Below are 19,518 nucleotides of genomic sequence, written 5' to 3'. Positions count from 1 at the left end.
TCAGCAATTTTCTGGAAAATTGTGAAGTATATATGCAACTGGGAAGATGAATGAGTGAGCAACAGGCTTCAACATCGTTTGGTGTTCAGCTGACAGTAGGTGCAACTTCGGAGAGTGAGACTCTTGCTATTTTTATACGCGTTGACAATGCTGATGTTACTGTGAAGCTGACCAGTCTCTGCAAGTAATAAAAATATTCACAAACATTTTACCTTCTTACTACAACATTTGCTTGCTGAAACAGGCCTTCAAAATTATCAAATGCGCATACATACAGAACTTATGGCACCTAAAGCACAAAGTCTTTACTAATGTCAAGGTACCTGAGTTATAAAATGCAGCTTGTGTTTTCCAGAGAATACAGGTACATACTATAAACCTTTAAGCTTTAAAATTAATTGCTTTTGTGCATTAAAAAATACAGTACATGTTCCTTTTGTAAATCTACTAGTCAAGGTGTGTTGCTTCAAGAAAATTTGGTGGTAGCTATGGACGTTGGCGTTGGACTAGCATGGGCACAGCAAGAAGTCTCAACACCTGGTGCGTCACTCAAATGATGAGGGAACAGCACTCCGAAAGCTCGTGCTACCAAGTAAACCTGTTGGACTCTAACCTGGTGTTGTAGACTTGTTACTTTAAGAAAATTGCAATGTATAGCACATATGAATCCCAAGAGTTACATTCCCAGTTTGAAACGGTGTTGTGGGAAGCTTAGATGATAAGCAGCGATCACTTGCCTGTATACAGCACTCTTAATAGAATATCTTCAAGCAGACTGCTAGCAATCAAAACTTGACATCAAGCCACTAAGAAAATATTTGAACAGGTGACCAAATACTTGGTCAAAGAGCTCAGGTTATTAGGGGCATCTTACAGGAGGAAAAGGAGAGGGAAAGGTTTTTGTGTAGGTGACGGAGGAAGAGTTCCAGAGTCTAGAGGCTAGGCGTTTGACTGCCGGTGGTGGAACAATCAAAACCAAAAACCCACAATGAAAAAGATAGGGAAGGGCAAGGCCACTGAAGGATTTGAAAACAAATATAAGAATTTTTAAAATGTGACACCACCAACCAGGAACCAACCCAGCTCAGGAAGCACAAGGGTGATAGGTGAATGGGACTTGGTGCAGAATAGAATACAGACAAAACTTTACATGAGCTCAAATTTATACAGGGTGGAAGATGGAAGGCTGGCCAGGAGAGCAATGGGTTATATAAATTTGGATGCCACAGAGGCACTGATGAGGGTTTTACCAGCAGGGTCAATGTTAAAGAAAGTAGTAAGCAGTTAAGTTGAAGGAGCAGATGTGTGGTCAGAAGCTCATCTTTGAAGTCAAGCATGACACCATGGTTGTGAACAAAACTTGTATTAATTTAGTATTCTCAGGATGAAATATTTTTGGTGTTAGTCTGGTGTTGTAATGTTTGGTAGTCTAGTTGTGTACAGCAAGCTCTCATAAGAATAGGACAGGAAGTTAGATGTGTTTGAAATGGAACTGGGTTGGCCAGAACACTGAAAGAAAGCCCTCACTACAAACATCCAAATTAACAGCACTTGGTCATTCGGCCCCTTGAGCCTGCTCCACCATTCAACAAGATCTTGGCTGATCTGATTGTGGCCTCAACTACACATTTCATCTACCCCAAAAACTCTCAACTCCCTTGTTAGCCAAGACTCTATTTCCCTCTGTCTTAAAAATATTCAATAACACTGCCTCCACCATGCTCTGGGGGAGAGGGGTCCAAAGGCTCTCAGCCCTTTGAGGAAAACAAATGTCTTTTTATCTCCACCTTTAATGAGCGACCCCTTATTTTTAAACTGTATCCCCTAACTTCAGTCTCTCCCACAAATGGAAATATCCTTTCAGCACACACTCTCAAGTCTCCTCATGATCTTCTGCATTTCAATAAGATCATTTTTTGTTCTTCTAAAGTCCATTCGATACAGGCCCAGCCTGTCCAACCTTTCCCAGTGAGGTAACCCCCACATCTAATGCATCAGTTGGAAGAACCTTCTTTACATTACATTCAAATACATTAACACCATTTCTTAAATAACAAAACTGTACACAATACAGGGTGGCACAGTGGGTAGCAGTGCTGCCTCACAGCACCAGGGACCTGGGTTCAATTCTGGCCTCAGGTGACCATCTATGTGAAGTCTGCCCACATCTCTCAGTGTCAGTGTGGGTTTCCTCCAGTTTCCTCCCGCACTCCAAAAACGTGCAGATCAGATTGATTGGCTAAATTGCCCCTGACAGGAGGATTAGCAGGGTAAATACGTGAGGTTACAGGGATAGGGCTTGGGTGGGATTGTTGTTGATGAAGACTGAATGAGCTATATGACACCTTTCTGTAGGGATCACTGTAGAGATTCTGTGATTCTACTTAGTTTTTGTCTCCTTGAGGATGGATATAAACATGTTACTCTTCCTGGAGTGCTGCACAGGATCATTTACACCTGCCTGAGAAAGCCAGCAGGGCATTGATTAAACATCTTATCCAAAGGTTGGCACCTCTAACAGTGGAGCATCTGCTCACTATTGCATTAGGGCGACGCGGTGGCACAGTAGTTAGCACTGCTGCTTCACAGCTCTAGGGACCTGGGTTTGATTCCCAGCTTAGATCACTGTTTGTGTGGAGTTTGCACATTCTCCTCGTGTCTGCGTGGGTTTCCTCCCACAATCCAAAGATGTGCAGGTTACTTTGATTGGCCACGCTAAAAATTGCCCTTACTGTCCTGAAATGCACGGTTAGAGGGATTAGTGGGTAATGTCAAGGGCAGGTCGTGCCTTACAAGCCTAGTTGAGTTCTTCGATAATGTGACTGAACACATTGACGAAGGAAGTGCCGTGGACGTAGTGTACATGGACTTCAGCAAGGCGTTTGATAAGGTCCCCCATGCAAGACTTCTTGAGAAGGTGAGAGGCCATGGGATCCAAGGGCCTTTGGCCTTGTGGATCCAGAACTGGCTTGCCTGCAGAAGGCAGAGAGTGGTTGCGGATGGGGCTTTTTCTGAATGGAGGTCAGTCACCAGCGGAGTGCCTCGAGGATCTGTTCTGGGACCCTTGTTGTTTGTCATTTTCATAAATGACCTGGATGAGGAAGTGGAGGGATGGGTAAGTAAGTTCGCTGATGACACGAAGGTTGGTCGTGTTGTGGATGGTCTGGAAGGATGGCAAAAGTTGCAGCAGGACATAGATAGGATGCAGGACTGGGCGGAGAAGTGGCAGATGGACTTCAACGCGGATAAATGTGTAGTCGTCCATTTTGGCAGAACCAACGGGATGAACGAGTACACTATCAAGGGCAGAAGTCTGAGTAGTGTTGAAGAGCAGAAGGATCTTGGGGTCCGGGTCCACAGGACTCTTAAATCGGCCTCGCAGGTGGAGGAGGTGGTCAAGAAGGCGTATGGTGTACTGGCCTTCATTAATCGAGGGATTGAGTTTAGGAGTCGGGAGGTAATGCTGCAACTTTATAAGACCCTTGTCAGGCCTCATTTAGAGTATTGTGCGCAGTTCTGGTCGCCTCACTATAGGAAAGATGTAGAAGCTATTGAGAGGGTACAGAGGAGATTTACAAGGATGTTGCCTGGACTGGGAGGCATGCCTTATGAAGTTAGGTTGAGGGAGCTGGGACTCTTTTCCCTGGAGAGACGAAGGTTGAGAGGCGACCTGATAGAAGTTTACAAAATGTTGAGAGGAATAGATAGGGTGGACTCTCAGAGGCTATTTCCCCAGGTTGAAATGGCTGCTACGAGAGGACACAGATTTAAGGTGCGGGGAGGGAGGTTCAGAAGTGATGTTAGGGGTAAGTTTTTCACTCAGAGGGTGGTGAGTGAATGGAATCGGCTGCCGTCAGTGGTGGTGGAGGCGAACTCGCTGGGGTCTTTTAAAAGACTTCTGGATGAGTATATGGGGTTTAATGAGATTGAGGGTTATAGATAGGTCTGTAGGTTGGTAGGTGTTGATGTGATCGGCACAACTCGTGGGCCGAAGGGCCTGTTTGTGCTGTAGTGTTCTATGTTCTATATGTAGGGATATGGGGGTGGGGCCTGGGTGGGATTGTGGTCGGCGCAGACTCAATGGGCCTAGTGGCCTCTTTCTGTACTGTAAGGTTTCTATGTTTCACTATTGCATTGACGTGTTAACTTAAGTTGGAGTGGAGTGGCTTGAACTGTGATTTCCTGAAACACAGGTGAGAAAGCTACCAGAGCTCAGGCTCACTCTTGGAGTAGGAATATAAACAAGATGATGGTGTGAACTTGCATTTATTATATCTTTCATAAATAGCCCAAATGGCCTGTCATAGTTTTAATTAATTCTGATGTACACTGACTCATCTGAATGAAAGAGTGGTATCTGACAGAATGTTACAGAACTAGCAGAGGACAGAATTGTACTCATGAAGTCTTGGGGCATCTGGTGATTATCCAAGAGAGAGTATTTTGGCACTTATTGTTGTAATTTAGCTGTCCCTGGAACAATTATAACAAGGATTATCATTGACTGAAGTATGGCTTACAGTTAGATTGACAAGCTCTACGAGCAACCTGACAAGGAGCAAACAAATACATCAGTAACTGGGATGTACAACATTTGTAAACACAGATTGCTATATCACAACTTGTTATTTACTGTAATCATTCAAAAATACAAAAAGCCACAAATTGTACATCTAATTTCTATGCTATACAATTCAGACAGTTAATTTGCTGCAATAGGCAATCCATGCTAAATTTTAATTAATACTCCTAAAACCTATGTTAAAGCTGGATATGAAGGCATTAAAGAAGGGACGAAACATATTCATAAGAATGGCTTTAGGATGAGGAACTTCATTTACATGGATAAAATGGGAAAGTTGGGACTGATATGAGGTATTGAAAGTTATGAGGAGTCTGGGCAAAGTAGATAAGGAAAAACTGGTCCCATTGATCAATTGAGAACGAGAGGATGTGGATTTAAAAGGTAATTGGCAAAAGAAGCAATGGCCACATGAGGAGAAACTTTTTCATGCAGTGGTGAGGATCTAGCATGCAAGGCCAGGAAATGTGGTGGGAGGCAGGTTCAATCGAGCCATTCAGGAGGGAATTGGATTACTAGCTCAATAGGAAGGTGGTGCACACCTATGGGGAGGCGCCAGAAGAGTGGCACCAAGTGAATTCTCCTTCACAGGGCCAGCACAGACACCAAGTGGCTAAATGGCCCCCTCCTGTGCTGCAATCTTTGCCAAAATGCCAGAATTTGAAACGTCTAAAGTCATCAGTCAACTGCACTCATGTTGCACCTCCTCCCTCTTTTAAAAACCACACGCCGCCAAGGTGACACAGTCCATAACAAACACAGTGTAGTTGTGATTTAGGCTGCAACTAAACACATCCGCCTGCATTTCACAACATTTTCAAAACACAGCAGGGGCGGTTGAAAGTTTTTTTTATATATATATTGTGCTGTGGCTTCCTTCTAAACTCAGGTCGAATTTAAAAGACCTCTCTGCCTAAAACTGTTGGAATTCACTGCATTTAAAATGGGAGCAAGGACATTTGGTTGTTGTTCCTAAAAGAAACCACAGAGTATCAATAAGAAACAATAAGTGGGATGAGTCTGAAAACAGTCGGTGGAGCTGCAGGTTGTTGCCCCAGTGCTGGAGGAGGGAGGGAGGGAGGGAGGGAGGGAGTCGCCTCCAAGGCGGCAGTGGGAGGCCTACCCCCAGCAGCAGGGCCTGATCCTGCCGCCTCTCTCACGCCAGACCCGCTTCTCTTCCCCCTTACCTTTACGCCTAAAAAATGACATGTTCGGGGATGGTGCGGAAACCGCGACGCCGCTCGTTCAGTGCATGGTCGGCGGCTCGGAGCTCGCTTCATTCATTATATCGGAGGGAAAGAGGGAGCTGTCAAACCGGCACTTCCTCCTCCTCCTCATAGTCCCCCGTCCGCCGCCATCCCCCCCCCTTACCGGGAGCCGAACACTGCCGAGTGGAGCCGAGCGAAGCCCGAATGGAGCCGAACGGAGCCGAGCGCTGCCGAATGGAACCGAGCGGAGCCCGAACGGAGCCGAGCGGTGCGGCCTCGTGACGAGAATCGGCAGGAGAGAAAACTCAGAGGGACCTGGGACCCTGGACCCTGAATTTGGACCCTCCAGCAACACCTTTCATAAGTCAACTGCGTAAAACATCCAACCATCATTTCACAGCTTACTTTTATTTAATCCACTTAAGAATCACTCATCGTTAAAAGTGGAAGGAATAGTGGGGGGAGCTGTTTGGAGAGCGATATTAATGTATACCATTCATGGTCCGGGGTGCCCTTTACCAACTTACCCAATATTGAATGCCAGAGGTTTTATGCTTTCAATACACAGGATCATAAATGAAAATATGCGGACATTTTACAAACATACCGAAATAATTAATTAAAATAAATTAAATATGTATTTATATGACGTATTTTAGGTCTACTTCCCCTTAAGTTGTCAGGGTTTGGTATTTTATCACAAGCAGTGATATCATATATTAACGTTTTAACTCCCTTTCATGAATTACAGTTGCTCGAGAAAGTTATAGTTTGAGGTGAAATTTGAAAGACTGAACAAAATCCTGGTGGAAGCATTAATATAGTGATTATCACAATTCACTGAAGTTACTGGAGTGTGACTTAAACTAGGGGCCTCCATCTCCCTCCTCTGCTTAGAAAACCAGTACATTCAGGTAATCTGGAAAAACACTATTTAAAGTTCCAGCCTTTAATATTGAACCATTATCACTGAAGAACAAGCAATGCAATGTTATCTTGGAGGGAGCGCAGAGGAGGTTTACTAGGCTGATGCCGGAGTTGAGGGGGTTGAGCTATGAGGAGAGGCTGAATAAACTAGGCTTGTACTCGTTAGAGTTTAGAAGAATGAGGGGAGATCTCATTGAGACGTATAAGATGATGAATGGGATGGATAGGATAGAGGTGGAGAGACTCTTCCCGCTCAGAAAGGACAGTAGGACTAGGGGGCACAGCCTCAAGATAAAGGGGGGGGGGGTGCGGTTTAGAACAGAGTTGAGGAAGAACTTCTTCACTCAAAGGGTGGTGAATCTCTGGAATTCTCTGCCCGTTGAAGCGGTGGAGGCTACCTCGCTAAATATTTTTAAGACACAGGTTGATGGGTTTTTGATAAGAGAGGGGATTAAGGGTTATGGGGAGAGGGCGGTAATGTGGAACTGAGCCACGACAGATCAGCCATGATCTTGTTGAATGGCGGGGCAGGCTTGAAGGGCTGGATGGCCTACTCCTGCTCTTATTTCTTATTTCTTATGTTCTTATCGTCATGCCCAGTAAAGGCATATCATAATCATAATTTTACATGTGGACTGACTTTGTTTGGAAGCATCTGGAACTGTCTATTATTTGTTTAAAATATACACTGGTGAGCTATTAAGATGGTTGCCAAAGTGGTCAGGTGATCTTTGCTTATTCAACACGGCTTTTGGCAAGTTCTGCATTGAATAACCATGTAATGGACACACCAAGATGAATGTCATGTGTGGAATTCAGACTTACCCAAAACCCAGAGTCATTAGACTCCTAGAATCTGCAGGTTTGCAGTTCAACAAGGGAAAAAGCTGACATGACCAGTTATCCATCAGTTAAATGTGAAAGACCACTATCTATCTCCTATAGCATATCAATAATCTTTTAGCTCTAACCATTCTGGGTGGGCAATTGTCACTGATCATGTGACAGAAACTGGCTTCTGATATGGATATCATTTATTATCCCAAGATCCAGAAGTGACCTGGGCAGACTGCAGAATAACACTGACAAGACAATGGCTGCATATGAAGGCAGTATCATTTTTGCCTTTTAGGAACCAGTCTGAAGCCACACTCTGAAGGTAGTTGCAAGTTATCAAGTAGTCAAAGCATTTAACCTGTTCCAGTTTTAAAGTTCACCTAAGAATCTAAGATATTTGATGACAAGAAATCTCACAAACTTCGCTTTAAAAGACCCTCACTTCAACTTTAAATCAAATCCTTTTAAGGAACAACAGGACTTTTACATGGGAGGCCAGAAATCGTAAATTAGAGATGGAGCTCATTATAATTCATAAAACCTTTGCTTGGATTCAATCTGAAGTTGGAGGAGAACAAAGTAGTACCTTAGATAGTGTGTGGGAAAGTGTTAAAGGATAATATGCTGGAAATAACTGAAAGGTTTTAATTGTTTGACTTGGGGTTCAAATTCTAAGTCAATGGCCAAGCAAACTTATCATTCTGCAGCCTCATTGGCTCCCAGGGAGCTGACAAGTGAGTGGGAGAACAAGGGCCTACACAGATAATCCGGCAAATAATTCACCCAACTGAACATCCAACAAACATCCTGTAAACCAATGTTTTGCGGTCTGGGTGATCCACAGAGATAATTCTTGGACTGGCACATGTTATAACGAGGGAGGAGGAGGAGCACAAAGCCAGCAATATACAAACACAAGAGCAAATCCAAGAGCAGTGGGAAACCAGCATACCTATGCTAGTTTCATAAACACAATGTGGGACTGTGTTTGTGATGGAGCATTAATTCAGAGTAAATGTGTGAGAGTAAATAATCTTTATTTTAAGACCCATGAAAGCTTGCTGCTGAATTACTTAATTGGAATACCCACTCCAAAGGTAAGAAAAGACATTTTCCGTACAAAACATACTAATTACAGGCAGTAGGAGAACAAACATATCCTGCCTATGACATTATAAATTAGTTCATACTTTCAACTTTTTTGTAGCTTCTAATATATGATTTAATCAGATATTTCAATTCTCTTTATACTTAGGACTCTTTAAGTTGTCTTCCAAATATTTTAAAATATCTCATATTTACCAGTATACTTCAACTTATTAGGAAAGGTAGATTGTATGTGAAAGACATTTATCTTGAACAATGATATAATTATATATGGTTAATTACATATGGTCATTAATTGTTTAAAGATGCATCTTAAAATGATTTTAAAATTGTAAATTTCAAAATCACTAATGCCGTAAGATGGATTGACTGAAACCCACATTGCGGGGTGCCATAGCTCAATGCATGCCTATGCTGGTTTCACATTTTATCCAAATTTCAAATAGAAGAAACAGAGAAAATTCTAGAAGGATTAGCAGGCATTATATATTTTAGGGCCTTTAGCATAAAAATTTACCAAGCAAGTGCACTGCTGCCACCTTTAAGACTCTAGAAATAGTACTACAAACAAGTCTTAATCAGTTTTAGATGATCATCTAAACAGTACAGGATAATTTTAATATGTTTTGTTTTAATCGTGGCATTTCTGATGACAAACAATTGTCAATAAAAGTTAATTCCTAACAAAGGAGATTATTACCCTGAAGAGGTCCAAATGTAGCAGCACCAACAGGGTAGGTAGCACATTGGTTAGCACTGCTGCCCCACGGTGCCAGGGACCCGGGGTTCGATTCCTGGCTTGGGTCATTGTCTGTGCAGAGTTTGCACGTTCTCCCCATGTCTGCGTGGGTTTCTTCCACAGTCTGAAAGACTGACTCCCTCAGTGTACCCAAACAGATGCCAGAGTGTGTCGGCGAGGGGACTTTCACAGTAACTTCAGTGCAGTGTTAATGTCAGCCTACTTGTGACACTAAATAAACTTTAAAAATATGTATCAGCATGAAACACACATTTCTGGTATTGATAACATGCCTCCTTGCTGTCTGACGGATACTGCACTTCTGCTCAGCACCGCCCTCTAATGGTAACTTACTGATCTGAGCGAGTTCTGATGTGGAGATGCCAGCGTTGGATTGGGTATAAGAACATAAGAAATAGGAGCAGGAGTAGGCCATCTAGCCCTTCGAGCCTGCCCCGCCATTCAGTAAGATCATGGCTGATCTGTCGTGGCTTAGTTCCACATTCCCGCCCTCTCCCATAACCCTTAATCCCCTCTCTTATCAAAAACCCATCAACCCGTGTCTTAAAAATATTTAGCGAGGTAGCCTCCACCACTTCAACGGGCAGAGAATTCCAGAGATTCACCACCCTTTGAGTGAAGAAGTTCTTCCTCAACTCCGTTCTAAACCGCACCCCCCTTTATCTTGAGGCTGTGCCCCCTAGTCCTACTGTCCTTTCTGAGCGGGAAGAGCCTCTCCACCTCTATCCTATCCATCCCATTCGTCATCTTATACGTCTCAATGAGATCTCCCCTCATTCTTCTAAACTCTAACGAGTACAAGCCTAGTTTATTCAGCCTCTCCTCATAGCTCAACCCCCTCAACTCCGGCATCAGCCTAGTAAGCCTCCTCTGCACTCTCTCCAAGGCCAAAATATCCTTGTGTAAGTACGGCGCCCAAAACTGCACACAGTACTCCAGCTGCGGCCTCACCACTGCCCTATACAGCCGCAGCAAGACCTCCCTACTTTTATATTCAATCCCCCTCGCTATGAAGGCCAGCATCCCATTCGCCTTCCTGACCACCTGCTGCACCTGCAAGCTGGGTTTTTGCGACTCATGCACAAGGACCCCGAGGTCCCTCTGCACCGTCGCCTGCTGCAGTTTTTCACCACGCAAGTAATAATCCTTCCTGCCATTATTCCTACCAAAGTGGACCACCTCGCACTTGCCAACATTAAATTCCATTTGCCAGTTCCTGGCCCATTCGCCTGCACAGTAAGAAGTCTCCCAACATCAGGTTAAAGTCCAACAGGTTTATTTGATAGCCAGAAGCTTTCAGAGTGCTGCTACTTCATCAAGTGAGTGGGAATCCTGTTCACAAACAGGGCATATAAAGATATAAACTCAATTTACAAAATAACGGTTGGATGTGAGTCTTTATAGGTAATCAAGTCTTAAAGGTACAGACAATGTGAGTGGGGGGAGGGTTAAACATAGGTTAAAGAGATATGTATTGTCTCCAGCCAGGACAGTTAGTGAGATTTTGCAATCAATTGTGGGGGTTACAGATAAGGGTGACATGAACCCAAGATCCCAATTGAGGCTGTCCTCATGTGTGCGGAACTTGGCTATCAGTTTCTCCTCAGCGATTCTACATTGTCGTGTGTCGTGAAGGCTGCCTTGGAGAACGCTTACCCAAAGATCAGAGGCTGAATGCCCGTGAGTGCTGAAGTGTTCGCCAACAGGGAGAGAACTCTTGTGCCTGGTGATTGTCAGAGGAGATTCTTTATCAGTTAGGGCTGGGCTCAACTTAGATCCCTGTCACAGTCCTGCAGTTGCTTCTACCTATCTCTCATCTCTTATATAGTGAAAGTGCATTGATCTATAATGGAGTACTGTCCATATCAGGTTTTTATTTAAAATATTACATCAAAGAGTGAATTGTCGTAGTCATCCATTCTGCTTTAGTTTATGATATTTTGACAAATTCAAGAAGTTACTATGAACTGTTGACTTTTTTTGTAAGGTAAATTGCTAATGGCACTTGTCAAAGCAGCCAAATGGAATCCCAATTTCTATCATTCTTTTAAACATGCTTCCTAGCCAGGCACGAGGCTCTTGACATCACCAGTTATCATGTTGTAACACCACTAGGACGGCACGATGGCACAACGATAGTGCTGCTGCCTCACAGTGCTAGGGACTCGGGTTCAATTCCTGGCTTGGGTCACTGTCTGCTTGGAATTTGCACATTCTCCCCGTGTCTGCATGGGTTTCCTCCGGGTGCTCCAGTTCATGCTGGTTAGGTGGATTGGCCATGCTAAGTTCTCCTTCAGTTTACCCAAACAGGCACCAGAGTATGGCGACTGGGAGATTCTCACTTCATTGCAGTGTTAATGTAGGTCTTCTTGTGACTAATAAATAAACTTAAAACACTATTAGAAGCAAAAGTCAACCATTACAAAACAGGACACAGCCCCTATCCTTGAGAAATGTTTTTCCTTTCAGTTGATTTGTATAATGGAAACTGCCCTTTGGGCAATGCAAATATTCCTTCAATAAGTGAGTATGTGGCTTTGTGTACCTTCCAGTTCCAGCACGAAATTGTGTGTTGTGTAAATAATCTATCAGCCATGATCCCAGTGCCATTTGCAGCGACCATCATGTATCCCCCTGAAATAGTCTAAATAGAACAGATTGATAAGGATTGAATGCACAGGCATGCACAGACTCTGAAGAATTAGTACATGATCGGGTGCTAATCTCTTTCATGTTTCAGAGTATTTCATATTCATTGAAAAGAACCCTATCCTATTCATGGGAAAAAAAGTACTTGAACTATGTGGCGAAACCTCATGTGTGTCTCGAGCAACACCAAGAACATTAGACACCAAGGAAAACAACAGAATTTCATAAGTAATCACTTGATGTTGTTAACATTTAGAAAAAAGTGTAAACTTATCCAATGGAACTGGATGGAGTTGAAAGTAGTTGACTGTAAAGTACCTGCTTTATTTTTCCTTGGAGAATGGAAGAAACTCTGTAGCTTAGAAATTCTGGTTGAATGATCATCACAGCTAAAGAAATCCAGAAGGAAGCAAAGTGGATGCCTTAAGTATTTTCAGTGGAAATACCTTTCATTACATAGAATCATAGAATCCCTGCAGTGCAGAGGAAGCCATTCAGCCCATCGAGTCTACACCAACTCTCTGATAGAGTATCTTACCAAGCCCTCTCCTCTGCCCTATCCCCACAGCCTTACACATTTACCATGGCTAATCCATATAACCCACACATCCTTGGACACTAAGGGACAATTTGGCATGGCCAATCCATCTAACCTGCATTTCTTTCAGCCTATGGGAGGAAACCACAGCATCCGGAGGAATCCCACACAGAGACAGGGAAAAAGTGCGAACTCCACACAGACAGTCGCTCAAGGTCAGATTTGAACCTGAGTCACTGGCATGGTGAGGCCACAGTGCTAACCACTGTGCCACATGCTGACCTTTGCTGAGTCAGAAACAATATGGACAGGAATATTCAATTAATATTTAAAATGATTGGTTCCTTACTGGTTAGATTCATTAACATAAACAATGGGTTATTCTTTTATAGATCTCACTTTCCATCTTTTAAATTTATTTATTGGTGTCACAAGTAAGCTTACATTATCACATTCAATGAAGTTACTGTGGAAATTCACTAGTTGCCACACTCCGGCGCCTGTTCGGGAACTCTGAGGGAGAATTCGGTGTGACCAATGCATCTTACCAGCACATCTTTTGGACTGTGGGAGGAAACCCACACAGACACAGGGAGAAAGTGCAAACTCACACAGGCAGTGACCCAAGCCAGGAATTGAACCTGGATTTCGGCACAGTGAAGCAGCAGTGCTAACCACTGTGCCACCGTGCCACCCTGTACCCCTTTGCAGCTGCTGCCAGTAAACACTCCAGCAGCAAGCTACAGCTACTCTCTATTGCAAGGAAACCCATTTTGGGAGACAGCAATAAGCCCCTGTTTCATTCACCTCTTTTATGCCGCAAGTGCTTAGCATTTAAAAGAAGTTTTACAGAATGGCAAATCCATTCATTTTAGTCCATCTGCTTTTTAATTAACATTTCAGGCATTGGTTAGTCAATGGCACTGTGATTAATTAACTGCGGAAAAAGCGAGTCCATTCTAAAAGTTAATGCCAAAATCATCATTCCACTATAAGCTGCAGTCTCACATTTTAAATGGAGGATTTACTATAACTGAATGAGTGAAATCCTACTTGTAATTAACTCATCATTAAAAAATAGATACTTGAGAATGATTGCAAGACGTTCAAAGGATTTGACTTCACAACATAACATCTCAGCAGTGCCTCGGTCCATTTTTTTAAGGTTGGGGGAATTAGTTCAGGTGGTGGAATGCTTGCTTTGCATGTGAGAGGTAGCGGGATTGATGCCTATATTTTCCACATTGATTGGGGCACAGTGGTAGCCAAAGTGCCAAGGATCCGGCTTCAATTCTGGCCTCAGGTGACTGGGCGGAGTTCGCACATTCTCCCCGTTTCTCCGTGGGTTTCTTCCGGATGCTCGGGTTTCCTCCCACAGTGCAAAGATGTGCGGTTAGATGGATTGGCCATACTAAATTGCCCCTTAGTGTCAGGGGGATCAGCAGGGTAAATATGTGGGGTTACGGGGATAAGGCCTCAGTGGGATTGTTGTCGGTGCAGACTCGATGGGCACTGTAGGGAACTCCAATAGCAAAACAGTTTGTGTCTGTATTTTATAATAATCAGTTAAGTCCAAAATGGATTTTACAGTGTTGCTTTAACTACGGAGATTATTATACATGTACACTGGAGCCTCTCAAAAATTGCCTCTCAATGTTGATGTATCATGTTTGACACATAAAAGAATAACAATCGCAAACTCACTATTGTATGGTTATCAAGTGACAATCAATAGTTGACTTATTACAGATGATACAAATCAGCAGATATGTTATAGCTGTGGAGAGCAGATTTTTGGCATTGGACTGCAATCACAAATTGAGGCATGCTTGCCTTCTTAAATTGACCTTCACTTTGACAAAATGAAAGATAGTTCCCCAGCTTCATCATCATTATCCTGTATTGTTAACACTGCAAGTAATTGGATGAACAATCAGGCGACATGGAGTCATTCTGGCTCCCAGTCAAACTTCTGTTACTTTTAGAAGCTTAACATACAGGAATGTTGCACTGGTTTCGAGCCAGAAAATATTAAATCTGGATCGACATTTCCCCCTTTGGGCCAGAGCTGATGCTACTAAACATCGTGGTGCCAACAATCTTGACAAACCTCCTCAGCCCCACTTTCTTGTTCTCTGTGAGTTAAACAAGCAGCGACTGAACACAGCAACCACTAGCTGTTTGCAACATCTGAACATCAACCAAATTTCCCGCTTTAGGTGCAGACAAGAAATCTGAGCTAAAAGCAAGAGGTGTCATTAAGTTTTTTATTGCGTGATTCATAATTGTCACATGTATTAGGATAAAGTGAAAAGTATTGTTTCTTGTGCGCTGTACAGACAAAGCATACCATTTATAGAGAAGGAAAGGAGAGAGTGCAAAATGTAGTGTTACAGTCCAAAAATGTGCAGGTTAGGTGCATTGCCATTCTAAATCGCCCCTTAGTGCATAAACTAAACGGATTAGTGGGATAGGTATGTGGGGATAAGATCTGAGTGGGATTGTTGTCAGTGCAGACTTGATGGGCTGAATGGCCTCCTTCTGCACTCTAGGGATTCTATGATTCTACAGTCATAGCTAGGGTATAGAGAAAGGGCAACTTAATGTGAGGCAGGTCCATTCAAAAGTCTGATGGCAGCAGGGAAGAAGCTGTTCTTGAGTTGGTCGGTATGTGACCCCAGACTTCTGTACCTTTTTCCCTATGGAAGAAGGTGGAAAAGAGAATGTCCGGGGTGCTTGGGTCCTTAATTATGCTGGCTGCTTTCCCGGGGCAGCAAGAAATGTAGACAGAGTCAATGGATGATTTGCGTGATGGACTGGGCTTTGTTCACGATCCTTTGTAGTTTCTTGCGGTCTTGGGCAGAGTAGGAGCAATGCCAAGTTGTGATACAACCAGAAAGAATGCTTTCTATGTTGCATCTGTAGAAGTTCTGAAGGAGGATGAAAAAATCCTCTGCAAAAATGGAACTGAAGAAAACAAGGATTTTGAAAAAGAAAAAGAAAAATATTGTGTCTCCTCTTCTCTAGCTCAAAGTAACACACTGTTAAAAAAATTGATGACTGAATAAGTTATTGATTGTTCGGGAGCAGCAGGGAGATGGGTCTTCATGTTGGTTGAGACTCTTTCCATCGGAAGATAGGTTTTAAAGTAGAGACAAATGTTCAGTTCAGATAAAATGCTGCCTTGTCCTCTTACTCATAGAAACTCTTCAAGACACTCTGAGTTATCACATTGTCAGCTGTTCAAAAAAATCTCATCCCCAAGTCCTTCCCTTTTCCATGATTACTGGAGCATATATTTGGAAAGGATTAATTTGCAGGAGTATGCCATTAAATGGGACAGCACAGACCTGATGGGTTGAATTGTCTACCCCTGCTCCTGTCAGATCCTATGGTTGTCTGAATTTTGAAACATGATGCTGACTCAGTGCTAACTCCTCACTGCTAACATTGGGACGGCACAGTGGTTAGCACTGCTGCCTCACAGCGCCTGGGACCTGGGTTCAATTCCTGGCTTTGGTCATTGTCTGTGTGGAGTCTGTATGTTCTCCCTATTTCTGCATGGATTTCGCACAGGTGCTCTGGTTTCCTGTCACACACCAAAGATGTGGGGGTCAGGTAGATTGGCCATGTTAAATTGTCTCTTAGTGTTGAGGGATTAGCGAGGTAAAAAGATGGAATTATGAAGATAGGGCCTAGGTGGAATTGTTGTTGGTGCAGACTTGATGGGCGGAATGGCCTCCTTCTGCACTGTGGATTCTGTGATTCAGTCTATGATTCCCTTATTACATGCTTTGCAGTGATTGATGTGATTAGAGCAGTTAGAAAGAATCATTTATTTGGAGGGCGGTTCATTTTATCCGGTTTCAAAACCAAAACCTGTTTTGACATATCTAGTGTTTAACAGTAAACACAAGGGATTCAGGGTGCGCACTGTCCCTGTGACAAATAGTTTCTTTTTTGTACCTTTGCCAAATGGAACATTAACTGGAAATCTTCCTTCCTATGTGCAAGTCTAAGTTTCCTCCATTTAAATAGAGGGTTCTTCGAACAAGGAATATTTTGATGAAAGACACTGAAAGACTGTAGTTAGAAGTAGTTTGAATGATTACCTGAAAAGGATGGATGTGAGCGGATATGAGGAAAGGTCAGGGATGTGGCAGATTGAGTGGAGGATGGGTCCAATGTGCTCCTTCTGTGCCGATCCTATAAAAGAGGGTTGGAATTTCCAATATTCCATCGCCCTCACATTGAGAGTTTTTTTATTACTTAGAACATAGAACATAGAACACTACAGTACAAACAGGCCCTTCGGCCCACTAGTTGCACTGATCACTTCTATACCTACTAAGCCATAGACCTATCTATAACCCCCAATCCCATTAGATCCCATATACTCATCCAGAAGTCTTTTAAAAGACCCCAGCGAGTTTGCCTCCACCACCACTGACGGCAGCCGATTCCATTCACTCACCACCCTCTGAGTGAAAAACTTACCCCTAACATCTCCTCTGTACTTGCTTCCCTGCACCTTAAATCTGTGTCTTCTCGTAGCGACCATTTCAGCCCTGGGAAATAGCCTCTGAGAATCCACCCTATCTATTCCTCTCAACATTTTATAAACCTCTATCAGGTCGCCTCTCAACCTTCGTCTCTCCAGGGAGAAGAGTCCCAGCTCCCTCGACCTATCTTCATAAGGCATGCCTCCCAATCCAGGCAACATTCTTGTAAATCTCCTCTGCACCCTTTCAATAGCTTCCACGTCCTTCCTATAGTGAGGCGACTAGAACTGCGCACAGTGTGCGCAGAAATTAGAGCGCAGAAACATTTGGCTCAACTGTGGACTCAAGGACAGCTTCTTCCCTGAGGCCATCAGACTTTTGAATGAACCTACCTCACACTGAGTTGATCTTTCTCTACACCCTAGCTGTGACTGCAACACCTCATTCTGCACTCTCTCCTTTCCTTCTCTATGTATGGTATGCATTGTCTGTATAGCGTGCAAGAAGCAATGCTTTTCACTGTACAGTAATACATGTGACAATAATAAATCAAATCAAAAATATGGGTGCTAATGTTCCACACAAACTACTTCCCACTTCATTAGCATATCCTTTTACTATCCCTTCGTATTTGTCCAGCTCCCTCTTAAAACATACCTCACAAAATCATAGTTATAGCACCGAAGGAGACCATTCGGCCCATTATGTCAATGCCAGCTGTCCATTGGACCTGCTCAGCTAGTCCCCCCCTTTGTCCTTTTCCTCTTACTACTCAAATCTCTTTATTTATTTTTTAAGATATTTAGCCAATTTCCTGTTGAAAGCTCCATGTTATTCACTTCAACTAAACCAAGTTATAGTGGTAGGTTCTACACTCTAGCCATTCTGGGTGAAGAAGTTTCTCTTGAGTTCTTTACTGGATTTTTTTAATAAATGACATTGACACGATGGGCCTAAGGGCCTCTTTTTGTGCTGTAATGACATCTGTTTTGGTCCCACAAATGGGACCATCTTCTCTACCTAAGCAACCCTTACATAATGCCTTGCCTGCAACAGTAGTGGATTTGCCAATATTAAGGGCATTTAATTGGTCATTGGACAGACATGTGGATGATATTGGAATAGTGTAGGTTAGGTGGGTTTAGATTGGTTTCAGAAGGTGGTGCAACATCGAGGGCCAAAGGGCCTGTACTGCACTGTAATGTTCTATTGACCTCAATCAGAATACATGTTAAAGCCATCTATCACGGTGGCACAGTGGTTAGCATTGCTGCCTCACAGTACCAGCGACCTGGGTTCAATTCCAGCCTTGGGTGGCTGTCTGGAGTTTGCACATTCTACCCATGTCTGTGCGGGTTTCCTCCGAGTGTTCGGACTTCCTCCCACACTTCAAAGATGTGCAGGTTAGGTGGATTGGCAATGCTAAATTGCCCCTTAGCATCCCAAGATATATAGATTAGAGGGATTAGCAGATAAATATGTGGGGTTATGGGGTAATCCTGGGTAAGTGTTGGTACCAACTTGATGGGCTGACTGACCTCGTTCTGCACTGTAACGATTCTATAAACCCCCTAGAGGATGGATCCAATGTGCTCCTTCTGTGCTGATCCTATAAAAGAGGGTTGGAATTTCCAATATTCTGTCGCCCTCACATTGAGAGTTTTTTTATTATCTAGAAAGTAGAGCGCAGAACCATTTGGCTCAACTGTGGACTCAAGAACAGCTTCTTCCCTGAGGCTATCAGACTTTTGAATGAACCTACCTTGCACTGTTGCCTCACAGTTCCAGGGTCTCAAGTTCAATTCCAGTCTTGGATGACTGTGTGGAGTTTGCACATTATCCCCATATCTGCATGGGTTTCCTCCAAGTCCTCCAGTTCCCTCCCACAGTCCAAAGATGTGCAGGTTAGGTGAATTGGCCATGCTAAATTGTTCCTTAGAGTCCAAAGGTGTGTAGGTTGGGAAGGGGATCAGTGGGGTAAATACATGGAGCGACAGGAAAGGAGCTTGAGTGGGATCTTCTGTCAGAGTGCCAGTGCAGACTCGATGGGCCAAATTGCCTCCTTCTGCACTGCAGGGATTCTATGCTCAGGTCACCCCTCTTGTATCCTAGCCTTCAGTATACTGATCATGAATGGTGGCATGCTGGCACAGTGGTTAGCACTGCTGCCTCACAGTGCCAGGGTCCCAGGTTCAATTCCAACCTTGGGTCACTGTCTGTGTGGAGTTTGCATGTTCTCCCCATGTCTGCATGGGTTTCCTCTGGGTGCTCCAGTTTCCTCCCACAGTCCAAAGATGTGTGGGTAAGGTTGATTGGCCATGATAAATTGACCCTTTGTGTCACGGGGATTAACGTTAAAGTTTATTTATTAGTCACAAGTAAGACTTACATTAACATTGCAATGAAGG

The 19,518-nt window shown here is 43.4% G+C and overlaps 2 protein-coding genes across 5 annotated transcripts in view; one reads left to right on the top strand and one right to left on the bottom strand.

Moving 5' to 3' along the window:
* akap10 (A kinase (PRKA) anchor protein 10) overlaps window positions 1-5,930 on the bottom strand; it is a 95,224-nt gene extending 89,294 nt beyond the window's left edge. For all 4 annotated transcript variants that reach the window (XR_013889295.1, XM_080210866.1, XM_080210863.1 and 1 more), the window contains exon 1: window positions 5,770-5,930. Coding sequence is in view for 3 of the 4 variants with exons in the window: in XM_080210866.1 (XP_080066992.1) it covers window positions 5,770-5,791 (22 nt within the window). In the remaining variant the exon portion in view is untranslated. The remainder of the gene's footprint in view (window positions 1-5,769) is intronic.
* lhfpl7 (LHFPL tetraspan subfamily member 7) overlaps window positions 1-19,518 on the top strand; it is a 319,194-nt gene that overhangs the window by 24,416 nt on the left and 275,260 nt on the right. The window lies entirely within an intron of this gene.

This window comes from Carcharhinus amblyrhynchos, chromosome 23, assembly GCF_965287045.1.
Source record: "Carcharhinus amblyrhynchos chromosome 23, sCarAmb.v2.hapA, whole genome shotgun sequence".
NCBI classification, from domain to species: domain Eukaryota; kingdom Metazoa; phylum Chordata; class Chondrichthyes; order Carcharhiniformes; family Carcharhinidae; genus Carcharhinus; species Carcharhinus amblyrhynchos.
This window is presented reverse-complemented; position numbering and strand designations above follow the sequence as displayed.